General features: G+C 38.3%; 2 protein-coding genes across 6 annotated transcripts in view; both read left to right on the plus strand.

The window, feature by feature from the left end:
• The window catches only part of cut (homeobox protein, cut), a 182,117-nt gene extending 174,430 nt beyond the window's left edge, over positions 1–7,687 (plus strand). For 3 of the 5 annotated variants that reach the window (XM_028171142.2, XM_028171146.2, XM_089733680.1), the window contains 4 exons: positions 2,376–2,572; positions 2,901–3,046; positions 3,214–4,118; positions 4,284–7,687. In XM_028171142.2, coding sequence (XP_028026943.2) covers positions 2,376–2,572; positions 2,901–3,046; positions 3,214–4,118; positions 4,284–5,824 — 2,789 coding nt within the window. In that variant the 3' untranslated portion in view covers positions 5,825–7,687. The remainder of the gene's footprint in view (positions 1–2,375; positions 2,573–2,900; positions 3,047–3,213; positions 4,119–4,283) is intronic. The other 2 variants (XM_028171143.2, XM_028171145.2) reach the window with 2 other exon arrangements.
• Positions 7,688–12,466: 4,779 nt separating this feature from the next.
• On the plus strand, positions 12,467–16,832 carry LOC114245301 (GPN-loop GTPase 3). Its single transcript, XM_028177430.2, has 5 exons — positions 12,467–12,788; positions 13,006–13,202; positions 13,788–14,002; positions 15,582–15,687; positions 16,541–16,832. Exons 1-5 carry the CDS (start codon positions 12,744–12,746, stop codon positions 16,815–16,817), a joined length of 840 nt encoding a protein of 279 aa, XP_028033231.1. The 5' UTR covers positions 12,467–12,743; the 3' UTR covers positions 16,818–16,832.
• The last annotated feature ends 231 nt before the right edge of the window (positions 16,833–17,063 follow it).

Here is a 17,063-nt window from a genome sequence, read left to right on the forward strand (position 1 = left end):
CAGTGAGCCGCGATTCGGACCCAGTACTAGATTCAGGAAAGCACTGGCCTTACCAGGGCGAGCGTTAGCAAGTCCTCCCAGCTTGAGCCCTGTGAGCTCATTTCATCATTCACCTTTCGTAATGGAAGCTTCCAGCGATTAGGCAGGAAAAAATGTGACCTCTTTTATATGCATTGATTGCTCTGCTTATATGTAATTGTCTTATTAAATTCAATATGTTTTCGAAAGTTTTTAATCTTCAATACGCGTTTTATAATTATTTAAATATTTGTTTCGATAACACAAGGCAGTAAGATGGAGATCGTGGACGAGCGCCAGAATATATTTTTGTCAACAAACGTTTTGTCGTATCTCGACCACAGAACTCCTTCGGGAAACGTATTAATTCATTTTTGATTCGTAATAAAATAAGAATGTTTTAAGACGCCAATAAAATTACTCTCCCTGAATGCGTTTGAAGAAAAACAATAACGGAGCACTGAATTATGTGTTTTATTGTTTGTAATTAAAACATTAATTCGTTTAATTACGTATATTACTAATTGTTATTTAGGCCAGTCGTATATTGCATACGATTTCAATCATGAGGCTGTTTTTCACATTCATATAGTTTATTTTCAATTACTGACTATAAGTCAACGAACAGCCTGATCCAAGGCTAGTCCTGGAACGGAGTAACCACTCATCCAATGGTTGAGTGTGATAACTGCTATTAGAATGTAATTATAAGAACTATTATTGACCTCGCATAGGTACTGTGGTCCGGTCGTGATGATTACATCAAATATTTGTCGTTATTTCGAAACAATAAAAATAATCTTCATATCTCCTTAACGTTGTGGAAAATGTTCTAGAACTATGCAGAAATTAAACACACCTTTTCTGTAGTTATTTTTATTTATTATTTTCTTGAATAATAAAAAAAGGCCCTAAATTGGTTTTAGTGAATTTTTGTGTGTAGTGACGGCGATGCGACGATCTGTACTCTCTAAACGATCAACGATTTCATTACTGTCTCTCGGTCTTGCTTTTTGTCTATCTCTTGGCGTCAAAGAAGTTCACTCCTGTCGAGTGTCACACGTCAATAGTACTAATCAGTGAGTACATAATGTGAGACGTATTCATTTCCTACTGCCACAAACCTGTATACCTAGCTATCAATTCATCAACTTAATGTTATAAGAATTACAATTGAACCGTAATAATAATTAAATCTCTCTGCATGGCACCATGGTATTGCGTTCACAAAGTTGCTACCAAATTGTCGGTTTCCAAATAAAACATAAACAGGTACTTATACTTAGCATTGCCAGCAAGTCCTTTGTAATCCTTAAATTAATGGATTACACTGGAGAGACGATCTTTATTTGCGATCATTAAAATACCACAAGTAAAATAAAAACTGAATTTAGAACAGCTGAACTCAAATAACAATGAGAGCGGTTTTTTCAGACGATTTCAGGAATTATTGCTAAGACTGACGACATTTTTATTACCTATAACAGAGTATTTTTATGCTATGCGTATTACTTACATACCTACTTGTTTATAGCGACTACTTAATTAGGACCCTTATAAAATTAACATTGCACATAAAATCATCAACAAATAAGAAAAATACAAGGGTCTCTTTGAACCACAACATTAATTCCGATTAACCTCACACAAGATCGCGACCACTCAGCCCCGTCATGCATCGAGAACGATCCTATAATGGTCGCTACAAACGCTCTCAAACTAATTATTTGCGTCTTAATTAAAACAAATTCAACGTATATCAAGATCTAAATAGTTCCATTGTGAGTCTCGAAGACAATATGTTGACAGAATAAATGGCGACAATATGGCGGTCGGTTTTGGCGCGTAACTCGTTTTGTTTATGGTTGCGCGGGCGCCGGTTTTGGATTAGCATCCGAGCCGACGATAGCGGCCCATTCAGCTATTATCCTTCGCTGCACAATTAAACGACTCTCTTAATATCAATTGTGCCTAAAATAACTCGTTAATATGTCAGTTGGCATATGTAAACTCGCTCGGCTCTGCGAGGGACTTTAGCGACAATTAAATTTGTGTGTCGCGGTACACGAGTATTAAGTATAGTTATTACTAGATCGTAATAGAATGCGATGATGTGCGGTTCTAATTAAAACGTTCATTGCTGACGGGAGCGTGACTTGTTGAAACGTTAGATGCAAGAAGGACAGTACTATGAGTTCAACATTTCCGTACTAATTTTGATCGCATTTGGCTTTAATTATTTACTTCCTTTCACTTGACTTCTTTTATACCATCTCAAACTTTGACTAAACTCTTCTCTCAAGAGCTTTTCCATACATTCCAGAACCAAATTAACAGTTTTTTCTCTCTCTTTACAGTAGGGACGAAAGATGGCACTCCGGGTCCCGGCTTCGGTAGATCAGAAGGAGAAGGCGACGACCGTCTTGCTCACATGCTCAGCGAAGCTTCACACCTTATGAAAACCCCAACAGGACACCACAATAATGATGACTCTAGGAGTAATGAGGATTCCAGCTCACCAAGGACCCAGTGCCTCTCACCGTTTTCAAATAAGGTATTTTTTTAAACCAAAATAGTCTTCGATTTATAAATATAAAAGTTCATGTTCACTAGCCAAATGCGTTTGGAGTAAAATAGGAAAGATAGACTTCTAAGTCCTTGAGGGCCAGCCTACCCAGCCTAGATGATCTCAAATTTTCAAAAGAATATGTCTGGTAAACCCATCACGCAGAACAATTCAGACTTCAAATTTATGATTCAATATTAACAGTGGCATTCACATTATGATGTATAAGTCTATAGGTTTCACTTATTACCAGGTAGAGCGCGAACTCGAGTTGAAACCAAACAAAGGTATTAAAAATTTAAAATAAAATTTTCAGGATTCGAGTCAAAACAGAAGACTTAAGAAGTACGAAAACGATGATATTCCTCCGGATAAAGTCGTGCGCATCTACCATGAGGAACTGGCTAAGATCATGACCAGGCGGGTTGAAGACATGCGCCACAGCAGAGATAGCTTCCCTGGGTAAGTTCAACTTTCAATTTAACGCCGGTCAATTTAGCTACTAATAATGTCTGAGTGATAAACGTTAGATATTTAAAAATAAAATCACTTTATTGGCTCAATTCACATTATATTGAAATAGCGACAGTAATTCAGACGAGAACAGCAAATCTAAAACTGACGTATAGCATGCTTCCCCCTTTTTTCAGCAGCGGTATGGCTCCTCACATGGAGAGACCGCCCGAGGACATTCGCATGGCGCTCGAGGCCTACCACAGGGAGCTGGCTAAGCTCCAGCCGGGGACCAACATTCCCAATCTCCACAACTTGCCAGGAATGCCGCCCTTTCCGAACCTGCTCGCCCTGCAGCAACAGGCAATACAGCAAGCTCAAAACCAACATATGAATGGCTCGGGAGCCATTCAAGATTTGTCTCTTCCGAAAGACAAAACTATGAAAATGAACGGAATGACTGATAGTGATAAGGACAAGCCATTAGATGCCGAAGAGGCGATACGCCACGCAGGTAGTGCGTTCTCATTGGTCCGACCTAAGCTAGAGCCCGGACAGCAGTCCACGGGGTCGTCTGCTTCCAGCCCACTAGGGAATGCTATTCTACCACCCGCGATCACGCCCAACGAGGACTTTACTAGCTCAGCAGCGGCAAGCCCCTTGCAGAGAATGGCTTCAATAACTAATAGCTTAATATCGCAACCAACAAACCCCCCGCACCATCCGCCGCCACAAAGATCCATGAAAGCTGTACTACCACCGATCACCCAACAACAGTTTGATCTCTTTAACAACTTGAACACGGAGGAGATAGTCCGACGGGTCAAGGAAGCATTAAGCCAGTACTCCATAAGCCAACGTTTGTTTGGGGAGTCAGTTCTTGGTCTCTCTCAAGGATCGGTCAGCGATTTGTTAGCGAGACCGAAGCCCTGGCACATGCTTACGCAAAAGGGAAGGGAGCCATTTATCAGGATGAAGATGTTCTTAGAAGATGATAATGCTGTTCACAAGCTGGTGGCGTCACAGTACAAGATTGCACCCGAGAAACTGATGAGAACCGGAAACTACAGCGGAGCACCTCGTAAGTATTGGCATCGCCGTCTCTGCAACTAATCTTGTTAATTTAAAAAAAAAAAACAGATATATAAATTATTATTAATGAATTCCAAAAAAATCGGAAATCATGAAATCCCTTATTGAACATATGCACATACATAATGATTAAACGATGCATTCATATTTTCAGCTTGTCCGCCAAACATGAACAAACCGATGCCGCCGACGCAAAAAATGATCTCAGACGCCACGTCTCTACTGAGCAAAATGCAACAAGAACAGCTGTTGGGTCCGGGACACCTGGCACATCTCGGACAACCCACGCCGCTGCTGCTCACTCCTCCTGGATTCCCTCCTCATCACGCCGTCACTCTGCCGCCGCAGCACCACGATAACAACAACAAGGAAAGAAAACCTCCGCCTCCTCCACAGCCACATCACCAGCCTCCAGTGATGCGGACCCTGCATCAACACATGACACCCAGCGTATACGAAATGGCCGCTCTCACGCAAGATCTCGACACGCAGACCATCACGACCAAAATAAAAGAAGCTTTGCTTGCGAATAATATCGGACAAAAGATATTTGGGGAAGCAGTTCTCGGCCTCTCGCAGGGATCGGTCAGCGAATTATTATCAAAACCTAAACCTTGGCACATGTTAAGCATAAAAGGTAGGGAGCCCTTCATTCGGATGCAGCTTTGGCTGAGCGACGCTCACAACATCGACCGCCTTCAGGCGCTCAAGAACGAACGACGCGAAGCGAACAAACGGCGGCGGTCGAGCGGTCCCGGGCAGGACAACTCGTCCGACACCTCCTCCAACGACACCTCTGAGTTCTACCACTCCAGTTCGCCCGGACCCAACTCTGGAGCTCCCTGTGCTAAGAAACAAAGAGTCTTGTTCTCAGAAGAGCAGAAAGAAGCGCTGAGATTAGCTTTTGCCCTTGATCCGTATCCCAATATGCCCACAATAGAATTCCTGGCTGCCGAGTTAGGGCTATCCACCCGTACCATTACGAACTGGTTCCACAATCATCGTATGAGGCTCAAACAGCAGGCGCCCCACGGGCTGCCGTCAGAGCCGCCGGCACGAGAACAGTCCTCGGCGCCTTTCGACCCCGTTCAGTTCAGGCTACTTCTAAATCAGAGACTGCTGGAACTACAGAAGGAGAGGATGGGCCTTGCCGGAGTTCCGCTCCCCTATCCTCCGTACTTTGCAGCGAACTCGAACCTCGCCGCGCTGATTGGACGCGGGCTCGTCGCTCCCGAAGAAGGGAAAGACACAGCCGGTGGACTGGACCTCACGATGCCGTTGAAACGCGAACCTGATGGAGACGACTTCGAAGACGACGACGTCGAGAGCAACCTCGGCTCCGAGGACTCGCTAGACGACGAATCTAAGACTGAACCGAAAGCTTCCTCGACGCCCCAGGGTCGATCCAGCAGACGGAAGCCTGCGGCGCCGCAGTGGGTCAACCCGGACTGGCAGGACGAGAAACCGCGCAACCCCGATGAAGTCATCATCAACGGCGTCTGCGTCATGCGCGGCGACGACTTCCGGCGCGACTCCGAGGAGACGGTGCGCGTGGAGCCCTCCCCCGCGCCCCCTTCGCTCGCACCCCCTCCCTCGCTGGTGGCCGCCCCCCCGCACCCCGCGCCCTCGCCGCCGCGCCTGCTGCACGACGACAAGATCAAGTCGGAGGCCGAGGACGACCGGTGGGAGTACTGAGCGCCGCTCGGGGTAGGTTAGTTCGAGTGTGAGGCCAAAGACTGTAGATAGCCGCGTAACGTTCTGTCGGAACTCGAGATACAAACGATGCATTTGCTTTAATATTTGTTAACGTAGTTAGTTGTCCTCGGGCGGCCCGCGTCGAGCCGCTGCTCGTTGTAAATACACTGAATACCAAAACTGCGGCGCGGCCGGTGTGCGGGCGGCCTGTGGGCGGGCGGACAGTGTGCGGCCGGGGCGAGGACCAGCTCCCTGAGACCGTTTAGTTATAGTTTCCTTTATTGTTAGTTGAAACTTGAAGTGCAATCAGATGTAAATTTAAGATATCGTCTACTGAACCCCAGTTGAAAAGTATTATTATGTTAATAGAGAACCCGGAGAGGTTATAAAATATTATGAATTAATTGGGTTTTAAGATTTTTACTTTTAAATTATAAAGTTTTATAGTCTATATTATTGTATCTATTACATACATGTTTTCTATTGACGTGCGAGATCGCTCAAACTTGTGATTTTCTACTTTTTTACTTTTTGTTTTTGAAGACTATCTACCTATTTAATTTTTATAAATTTCAAAATGGCTTCCTTTTAAATGATAGATAAGAAAACGTACAAAACGCGGAGCCGAGCGAGGCGCCGCGCCGGCCACGCGACCGACGCGCACCTCGCTCCGGCTATGCTTGTATTTTATTTTAGCAATAAAACTTGCTTTTAATATTATTTCAGTTTTTTCTTTCCTCTATTGTCCTTTTGTTAAATGGTAGGAATAAGGTGAAATGTACATTTTGAGGGAACCACAATCCTTGCAACGATGTAAATAATTGCAGTTTATAGTGTAAATAATTAAATAAATGTACAACTTATAGATAATCGAATACATACATAATATAGTTAATTAGTTACCTAGAACCGTTAACCGTTAATTTCCTGAAAATGACTTCAGACCTACTTAAATGTGTATCCAAAAACAATGAAATTTGTTAGGCATCTTATTAAAAAGGAAAAAAGTGACGAAATGTTTTTTCGAATGTATTCGTGACAAACGTCTCATTTTTTAACAAAGACAGTTTTAGGAGAAAATAAAACAATACATATCGATGTTATTTATACAATATTGTAAGCATTATGAATAGCATGTAATAGTAAATTAATAGGGCTGTTTGACAGTAAGAGAAATAGCCGTTTTCAATAACGTTATACCAGCTATTTTAAAATTAAGATACTACGTGATATGGAAATAACATGTTATTTTATCTCGGCTTATCGCTTCAACAATTCTATTGAATTTATTATTTAAAATTGTTATCTTTTGTAGTGTGTCTCAAACCACTTCAAATATATAGTACTGTAATTTTTAACCATTTCAAGACAACATGTAAATGAAAATTAACCTGTAAGTCTTCCAATGAATTTTAATCGTAAACTCTTTTCGTATTCAATTCTGATACAGTTTTTTGTAAGATGTAAAGAAAAATGAAACTATTATTTAACTTATAATTTTACTTAGTAAATTAAACAAGAAAGACTTTGGATTGTTAAAATTGATCTTCAAGTATTTTGTTACATCATCAATATTCTAAGGAACGAACTTTGAGACACAAAACACATACAAATTATTTCACATTATTCTAATTGTTATTGTGTTGTAACGTTTCAAGTGATAGCATTATTGTAAATACAGGTAGAAGATAGTTATAACGCGTTATCAACATTATTAACTAATAGAGGTATTATTATAAAATAGCGGTAATTATTATTGTTCATATCATAATATTAAAAGTAATGATGCTGAAACCATTGTCTTCTCTCCGAACGATTTCTAAACTTATTAAAATTTAAAATAAAGAAATTGCTAATCAAAAATGTTTTATTCCTATTATTAAGACTTATTTCACTCAGGTACAATAAATAAACGACAATGTAAAAAATCTTCGACCAATTAGGGTGGCGCCACCGTAGGAATTGGTGTAATTTCAAAGATAGCACCAAAAGCTTGAAGCGTCGAAATCACTTGGCTTTAGTTGACTTATCTTCCATGCAGTGATATATTATAAAGTAATCCTTATAACACGGTACTCTTATAACGGATTTTCATATTACGCGATTTCAGTCCCTCGTATAACACGGGTATACCCCATATAACGCGGGCATTTTGCACGTTATACTATTATATTACCTACCGTACTGTGAAATTTATAAAGATTTGTACAGTTAATTAATTTCGCGTATACCTATTGTTTTAATCGTGTTGTTATAAAATTTAATTAAATTGATTTATTAAATTTGTGTTCTTAGTTAAATAATAATAATAATAATTTATTTATTTATCTCTTAAACGTATAGTACAAATTCAAATGGAAATAAATTAACCTTATAATTTATTTTGTAAGCCTTTGAAAGAGCTGAAGTCTGTACTAGGTTCAAAGACCTGTATTACTGATATCCAGGCTCCCTCCTTCTTAAGATAGATTAGGTTAGGTTAAGTCGTGAACAGATGCTGCGGACTAGTGTTGAGAGATCATTAGGTGTTATATTTTAAGAAGGTCAGATTAAATAGAAATAAACTTTTTATTTTTATATTATAATTCTGATTTTTCTTCTCTACATTTAACGACAACTCTGGTCAACTCTCTATAACGCCATAAACTGCACAGTCCTTTCAGTGTCGTTTTAAAGAGCTTACAATATAAAGGTATTGTAGGAACAGAATGTACGGATGAATGACAGATATGGAGCATGACTGAGTGAGATAAGAGATGTTGTGTTAAAAGCATGGAGGATAGAACTAAGGAGCGCCATCTTGTATAGGGGACAAGTTGAAAAAGTGTTCACAGCCTGTAAACAGTAAGTTATAGTAAGAAGACTTACCGACATAGCGCTAGTGTAGGAAGTAGAAATGCTATGAATATTCTTCTTCTTCGTCGCTTCCTCATTACTGAGGGTCGCGACCACCTTGGTCTAGTTTTTGCACTAGCTTCCTCCAATGTTACCTGCATTCGGCCTGCTTAATGGGGCCCAGGACGCTGGTGTTTGTGGCCTCCTTGACAATGTCCATCCACCTGGTTGGCAATCTTCCTCAACTTCTCTTTCCTTGTGATTATAGCCATTTTTAAACAGAGTGAAGTGTACTGTCAGCATTTTTCTACAGTGAACATTAGTGTTTTCGAAGTAAGGTGCTCTCGATGCTTTAATCGCGTGATCATTTTTACTGAACTTAACCTCATTCCGTGCGCTGGTCGGACCAAATATGCTCCACTCTCAATACCTCAGTCCACGTTACTATCCACACAGCCGAGGACAGGCAGGAGTGGTGCAAGATAATGCAGGAGAAAGTTATTAGAGGAGGCCACGACCCTCAGCACTGAGGATTATCGACGCAAGGAGGAGAAACCTCATTCCAATAATACTTTTATTAAATTAATATTTCGCATTAAATTGCTTGAAAAACAATATATTTTCTTTTACTAAAAAGTATACCTACATATGCACTCACTTTTATTATGCTATTAATTCAACCGACAATAGCTTGAATATTCTATTTTGAAATATAACTAAATTTTAAACTTTTTTTAACTGAAAACCGCCCAAAAAATTGTCGATAACATTATACTGTGCTGCCTTCCGTTTTAAACAATGACCAATACAGCTAACAATAAAGGAACGGCTTCGCGATATACTAAATTGACGTCACACCTTCAGTGCAAATCGGAACATAGTTGTGTGCTTATAGCGAGCTTTTTAACGTTCTTGATAGCGTTAAAGTTAACTCAAATTTGTACCGAATTGGAACTTTTGCTTGCATTTGTCGCTAAGGGCGCTGCTCCAACTGGATACACTATTTATGATATCATATTAATTAGGTAATTGCTACGCTAGCGTTATTTTGGTGGATTTTTTTGAACTCTTGAAACTTTCAAACTTTTTCAACTTAATAGCATAAAAGACTCTTACCTCTACCCTCCCTATTACTAACTCATCGATAACCAACCTAATCATCGCAAATAATTTCGATCCTTTCTCGTAGGTACTGTAAAATGGGGCGATTAGAGATGGCGAGGTGATTGGGGAAAAAACCAGGAAAATCTTTCGACGCGCAATACTAGTTTTTTTTTAATCGTTGCAAAATCTTCCACTTTTTGTAGTGTAATAGAATGTTGAAAGTTCACAAAACAACTCTGAATATGCATGATAATAGCTGCTAACTTATAAAAAATCGCGTTTCAAATTAACTTCTTGTGGTGGTAATTATTTTAGTGCTAGAAACTTTGCTCTCTTTTATTTATTTTATAATAATATAAGACGACTGTGATTTATAAACGCAATTTAGTGTTTGAACCATCATATATATTAAAGGTAAGTCTCAGTTGTTATTGGTTTTAAAGTATTTGATAAAATAAAAATACATGTAAAAATCTGTTGTTTTTGGGGATATCGGGGACGTCTCAGGTACAAATAACAACGAAAAAGGGGTCAATTGGGATGAGAATAAATGAAATGGAAACGACCTAAGTATAAAGTCCTCTCAGACACAGCCCACTGAGTTTCTCGGCGGATCTTCTCAGTCGGTCGCGTTTCCGATCCGGTGGTAGATTCTGCGAAGCACGACTCTTGCTAGGGTTCGTGTTAGCATCGTCGTCAGGTTTGAGCCCCGTGAGCTCACCTACTAGTCACGGTTACGCTGGAATAGCCGCTCCAGGCTACCAGCTTAGGCAGGAAAAAAAAAAGTATAAATAGGTACACGTTTGTAGGGTTATCTATGTAGTTATAACAATATTTTTTAAATTTGTTGGTAAGAATCTGGTTTATTCATGATGTCTACAACTTTTATTCAAAATTATCAATGCAGTGTTATTTTATTGTTTGGCAAATATTTATATTATCAGTTACGCGTTGTTTTCTATTTTTAGATATGCCTCGCGTGTACGTATCAAAGAGTGCAAATCCTTATATGAGATATGATCCCTTAATATAAAAAATAGTAGGTACAGAATAGAAGACTATGAAATTAGGAATAAGTCTAGTTGAAATAGCTAAGTAATTTAACATAAGTTGGTTTTGCACAGACATGTGACAAGAACAATGAAATCTCATGGTGGACAAAAATGTCTAAGTAATACATAATAAAATATTTTAATATTTGTTCAAAGTGGGGGTATCCACTTGATTAATCCATGGAATAACGGACACACCTAAGCTCTTAACTCAGATAAAAATATCAGCCCTTAAGTGTTAGAACTGGCCTTCTTACTATATGTAACCATCATAAGTTTATTAAGAAGAATAGTTGTTGCCTAGCAACAATTAGTTAGTCGTATAATTTTATGTAAAGAATTAAAAAAGTCAGTATGTACATCCGAAGAACTATGTTTCATTATTTAACATAATTACCACAGGTTATGGGCCCAGGTACCGTTATATAAATATATAAATAAATTTTTGGATTATATACATACTGGTGACCATGCAGTCCACAATATAAAAATTGCGTGGACAATCCAATTATGGAACATGGGCATTCGCGACGCAGATGTTCCTCACAGATTGTGATCTATGGGACTGTGTAAGTACAGACACACTTGATACTCCTGAATTAAAAAAGAGAGATAGTAAAGCAAGAGCAAAAATATGTCTACTCTTGGAAGAAAACATTTTCCCAATTGTTACCGGTGCCGTAACGGCAAAACAAACATGGGATGCGTTAGAAAAGGCCTACGCTGATGGCGGACTGATAAGACGACTCACTTTATTAAGAAAATTATTTAATTTGAAATTATATTAAATTATTATATTATACTAGAACTGGCCTTCTTACTATATGTAACCATCATAAGTTTATTAAGAAGAATAGTTGTTGCCTAGCAACAATTAGTTAGTCGTATAATTTTATGTAAAGAATTAAAAAAGTCAGTATGTACATCCGAAGAACTATGTTTCATTATTTAACATAATTACCACATTAAGTACTTACTAAGAACGAAGAAATATAAACCGCTTATAAGAAAGTCCGCTCGTTCGCATTTAGGTGCTTACCCTCCCTTAAACAGAATCGTTTGGGACTACAATAATGTCCACGGTATCACGGTAGTGCGGTCTCCGTTAATGTTCAATCGGAGTTGTCCGATTGCGCTGAACTAACTTTAAGTGATGAAATAGATGTTTTTTCTAATTGTTCACAACTTACAGGAAAAATCTGTCGCGGATAATTTTCCAAGTAAATATAAATTAATCATAAGTAACTAAACTGTCAATTGCACCTATGATTGAGGTGACATCTGCCATGTACTTTTATCAGTTTTTCAATGTTTTTTATTGATGATCACTTTGTTGGTGCAACTAAATAAATTAATTAATTAATTAAAACCAAGGAGTGCCAGCCCTAGCAAATTTCTCTATTAACGCTAATTTCGTCCCCAAACCGCAATTTCTGGATAAATAGGGATAGCACCTATTTTTGCTTAAACTGGAATGCTAATTGCATAGCTTTAAATTGGATAACAAAGATACCCTCAAGACTCAATCATTTTGGTCCCGATATAGCATTTTAAACATCAACAACTACCATAAAATTGTTCATCAAGTTGGAATTTGTCCCTAATCACCCCATTTTACCGGTATACTTACGTTTTAAATGTCAATTGTCACTATTGTCAGTGTCAAAATCTCACCATTGCGAGCTGTTGTATTAAAAAAACGATTTGAAAAGTTATTAGCTGGAAAATAAGGGCTGTACATGCACTAGGATTTTATATATTTGACTATAACAATAATACAATTTACAGAACACGTCTTGAAGTTCAAAATTCAAAAAAGATACAGAGGCGATAAGAAAACAGGCAGCTATGCAAAGATAACCTATTCGTTCTAACAAAAAATATAAACCTTGTTAACAACTCATGTTTTAGATCTAAACAAAAAAACAATGCGTTACGCTCAGTTAATAGTGGGACCAGCCGGAAGTGGAAAGGTATAATATTTTAGCACCTTTATGTATGCATTTTTTCTATGAAAAACATTTTTTTTTATTTACTAAAAAACGAAGAAACTTAAGTACGTTAAACATCTTTAATCATCTTTTGATAGAAAATACAAAAATGTAATGCATGTTCCATAATCAAATCATTAATATTTATATGGTAAAATCCTAATATATAAAATTTAATAAAATTACCCTTTTTTGTCAGTCAACATACTGCTCTACAATAGTGAAACATGCAATGGACTCCAAACGCATTGTAGATGTAGTAAACTTGGACCCAGCAGCTGAACACTTTGACTATGAGCCACTCGTAGACATCAGAGAACTAATACACCTTGATGATGCTATGGAAGATGAGGAATTGCAATTTGGACCAAATGGTGGTCTAGTGTTTTGTATTGAGTGAGTATTTTGTATTGTTATTGTAATTCACTGAAACCCACAATCACCACAAAGTAAATACTGTTAAGCCTTTGGCATTATGAGCACTGGTGACCTACCCTTCAGTATGTATGATGACTTTTAAGTAAAGTTTCACTTATTTTAATAGGTAATTACATAGGCCTTAATTTATGTTAAGAGGGCAATGAGATGGTAATTTATAGTTGCCACAATAAATGTATTTGTGATAATTTTTTTATTGCTTAGATGGATGGTTGAGCTCACAGCCCACCTGGTGTTAAGTGGTTACTGGAGCCCATAGAAATCTACAACATAAATGCACCACCAACCTGGAGATATAAGTTCTAAGGTCTTAAGTATCATTACAATGGCTTCCCCACCTTTCAAACCGAAATGCATTACTGCTTTGCGGCAGAAATAGGCAGGGGGTGGTACCTACCTACCTACCCATGCGGACTCACTAGAGGTCCTACTACCAGTTAATAATAATAAGTGCTCACAGTTACTTTGCCACAGAAAAAAATGTACAAAAATTGTAGGCTGATATAAATTGGCCATAACCTGAAACAATATTTACAATTTCAGGACCCTCTTAGAGAATTCTGACTGGTTAGAGGAGCAACTTGGAGATGTTGATGATGATTACATTTTATTTGACTGTCCAGGACAGATTGAGTTGTACACCCATCTGCCGGTTATGAGAAGATTGGTTGATTTGCTTCAGAATTGGAACTTTAGGATATGTGTAGTGTTTTTAGTGGACTCGCAGTTCATGATTGATGGTGCAAAGTTTTTATCAGGTTAGATAAATTTTATTGCTAATTTGTGTGGAATTTTTTTTTTTTTTTTTTTATTGCTTACATGGGTGGACGAGCTCACAGCCCACCTGGTGTTAAGTGGTTACTGGAGCCCATAGACATCCACAACGTAAATGCGCCACCCACCTTGAGATACAAGTTCTAAGGTCTCAAGTATAGTTACGACGGCTGCCCCACCCTTCAAACCGAAACGCATTACTGCTTCACGGCAGAAATAGGCAGAGTGGTGGTACCTATCCGTGCGGACTCACAAGAGGTCCTACCACCAGTAATTACGCAAATTATAATTTTGCGGGTTTCATTTTTATTACACGATCTTATTCCTTCACCGTGGAAGTCAATCGTGAACATTTGTTGAGTACGTATTTCATTGGAAAAATTGGTACCCGCCTGCGGAAAAATTGGTACCCGCCTGCGGAAAAATTGGTACCCGCCTGCGGAAAAATTGGTACCCGCCTGCGAAAAATTGGTACCCGCCTGCGGAAAAATTGGTACCCGCCTGCGGAAAAATTGGTACCCGCCTGCGGAATGAGCATAATATAGCAGGGATCATGAAAGTTTTGAGATTGTCTTAATTTAATGAACTGGAAAATATGGAAGTTAATGCTTTGACAGTGGAAATGTGTGTCTCATCAGAGGCCAAGATCGTTTTTGAGGAGTGAGACATCTTACTATTGTTCATAGACAATTTCGCAGTCCACCTATAACTGGGTTATTTATTAAAACATAAGCATTATCAACAGCAAGTAAACCTGTCAAACATAAATAGATCATAAGTACATATTTATGCACACTTAATAAGACTCCTTGATAAGACACGCCCTACCAAACCATTACTGATGCAGGATAATGACGACATTGTACCCTGTGAGCGTACACTTTATCATTTTATCATTACTGTAGTGTTCTTAAATTGTGTTTTTTTTTTCATTGGTAAAGTGAATATGCCTTTCACCTGCGTATTGTGACAGAAGGTGTTTTCATCGATCCACTCTCTTTAATTGTAAAGATTGATTAAGGGCATGTCTTGTATATCGACGATATGCACCGAGCTTCAGGTCTTGTTTTATAATACGCAACAGAGTCCTAGCGGGAATATTCATTTCTCGCGATAAGATTTTTTGCGTTCTAGTGGGGTTTCGACGAATTCTGGCTTTAACAGCATCAACAGCCTTTGTAGTTCCAACAGCACACGGCCGCCCCGATCTTTCCGCCCCTTCTGACGAAGTGTTGTTGTATCTGTTCATAGTACGGTATACGAACATACGGCTGATAGCAAGCTTTTAAAGTGTCTGGAATATGACCAACAGCTCCATACCCACTTTATGCAAGGCGATCACAGATTCTATTTTCTGTAACACCCCATTCCATAAGGTAATTTTATAATGAGCGAAAAAATATGTGAAATGGCGCAAAATCGAAAGGAGTTTAAAAAATAATAAACGTGTTCCAAATTCAAAATACATAAAAAAACTTGAAAAAAAGAAATGTTTTAGTGTTGAAAAAAAGAATGTAACAGTATTTATGGCCAGACTAGTTATATAAAACTTTTTATCATAAGGTACAATGGCTGCATTAAGTGTAATGGTGAATCTGGAACTACCACACGTCAATGTTCTCACTAAAATGGATCTACTCAGTAAAACTGCTAGAAAACAAATAGACAAGTAAGCTTTCTCACAATTTCTACCAGTAACTTACAAGACTTCTAAATCCTAAACATCCTAAACAATTATCTAACTAAGATATCAAGATAATCTAGCTCTAAGCCATGGCAACAATTATGCTGCAACACACTTGATGTATGAGGGTTGTGTACAGCTATAAAGAACGACATCTGTCCCACTCTTCAAACCGGAACCCATTGGTCATGATACCGACACCTACCTCCATGAGCTTATCACACTAACAATATACATACCAAATTATAAATGTATAAGGTTAATTTGATTATAATAATTATGAACCTTCACGGTGTAAGTCTGTTGTGAACATGTGTCAAGTATATTTCGTATATGTGTGGCGGGTAGCCATCATACAACGCAAGATAATTGACAGATGCCTGAATCTCGCTTACATTTTCAAGATAAAGCGCATATGTACAAGTTCCGAACAACAACATTCGGACCGTCGGTCTACCGAGCAATATTACCCGCTCGGTGGAAGATCTTTCCTTTCGTCGTTTAAGCCCCAAATATGTATGTACATAATATGTAGAAAATTAGTACCTCTCTGTGGAATGTGAACATGAATCTATTCACATTGATCATTATAATTGCACCAGACATGTTCACATTTAAGACATTAAGAATACTTTGAGCAAGGTATCATGAGTATATTTGAGATATATCTCAAACTTATTGTATAGAATAAATTTAAAAGGAAAAGTATCTTAAAAGGATAAAGTTCAGTTGAACACTATTTGTTTCTATTTACTTACCCCACAAACGTTCAAAGTTACAGAACCAATATTTTCTATTTTTTACATAATTTGTACTTAACTATTATTTATTATTTCAGTTACTTAGATCCCGATCCACACGTATTGTTATCAGATATGAGAAACGCTCATTCGAAATGGCACGAAAAGTATGCCAAACTGACTGAAGCAATTGGAGAAGTGGTGGAAAATTTCAGTTTAGTTAGATTCTATCCATTGAACATACGAGATGAAGAGAGCATAGAAAATATAATGCTGACTGTAGACAATATTATACAATATGGCGAAGATGCAGATGTTAAAATAAAAGATTTTGACGAATTGGAACCGGAACATAATGAAATTGGCGATGATTAAATTATTGGAAAGTAATTAGACTGTTATTTTATCTTTGAAGTGATTTTGAAATAACAACGAAGGATGCATAAACGAGCTTCCAAACAATTCCTCCTTAAAGACTGTTTCTGTAACCGTTTTTTTCCCTACCTATTCTAGTGACCTCGAGGGCTTATACCAGTTTCGCTTAACGAGTAGGTGAGCTCACGGGGCTCTAACCTGGTGACGTAGCTATCACTAGCCCTAATAAGAGCAGTGCTTCGTAGA

This window comes from Bombyx mandarina, chromosome 16 (genome assembly GCF_030267445.1).
Source record: "Bombyx mandarina strain Sakado chromosome 16, ASM3026744v2".
NCBI classification, from domain to species: Eukaryota; Metazoa; Arthropoda; class Insecta; order Lepidoptera; family Bombycidae; genus Bombyx; species Bombyx mandarina.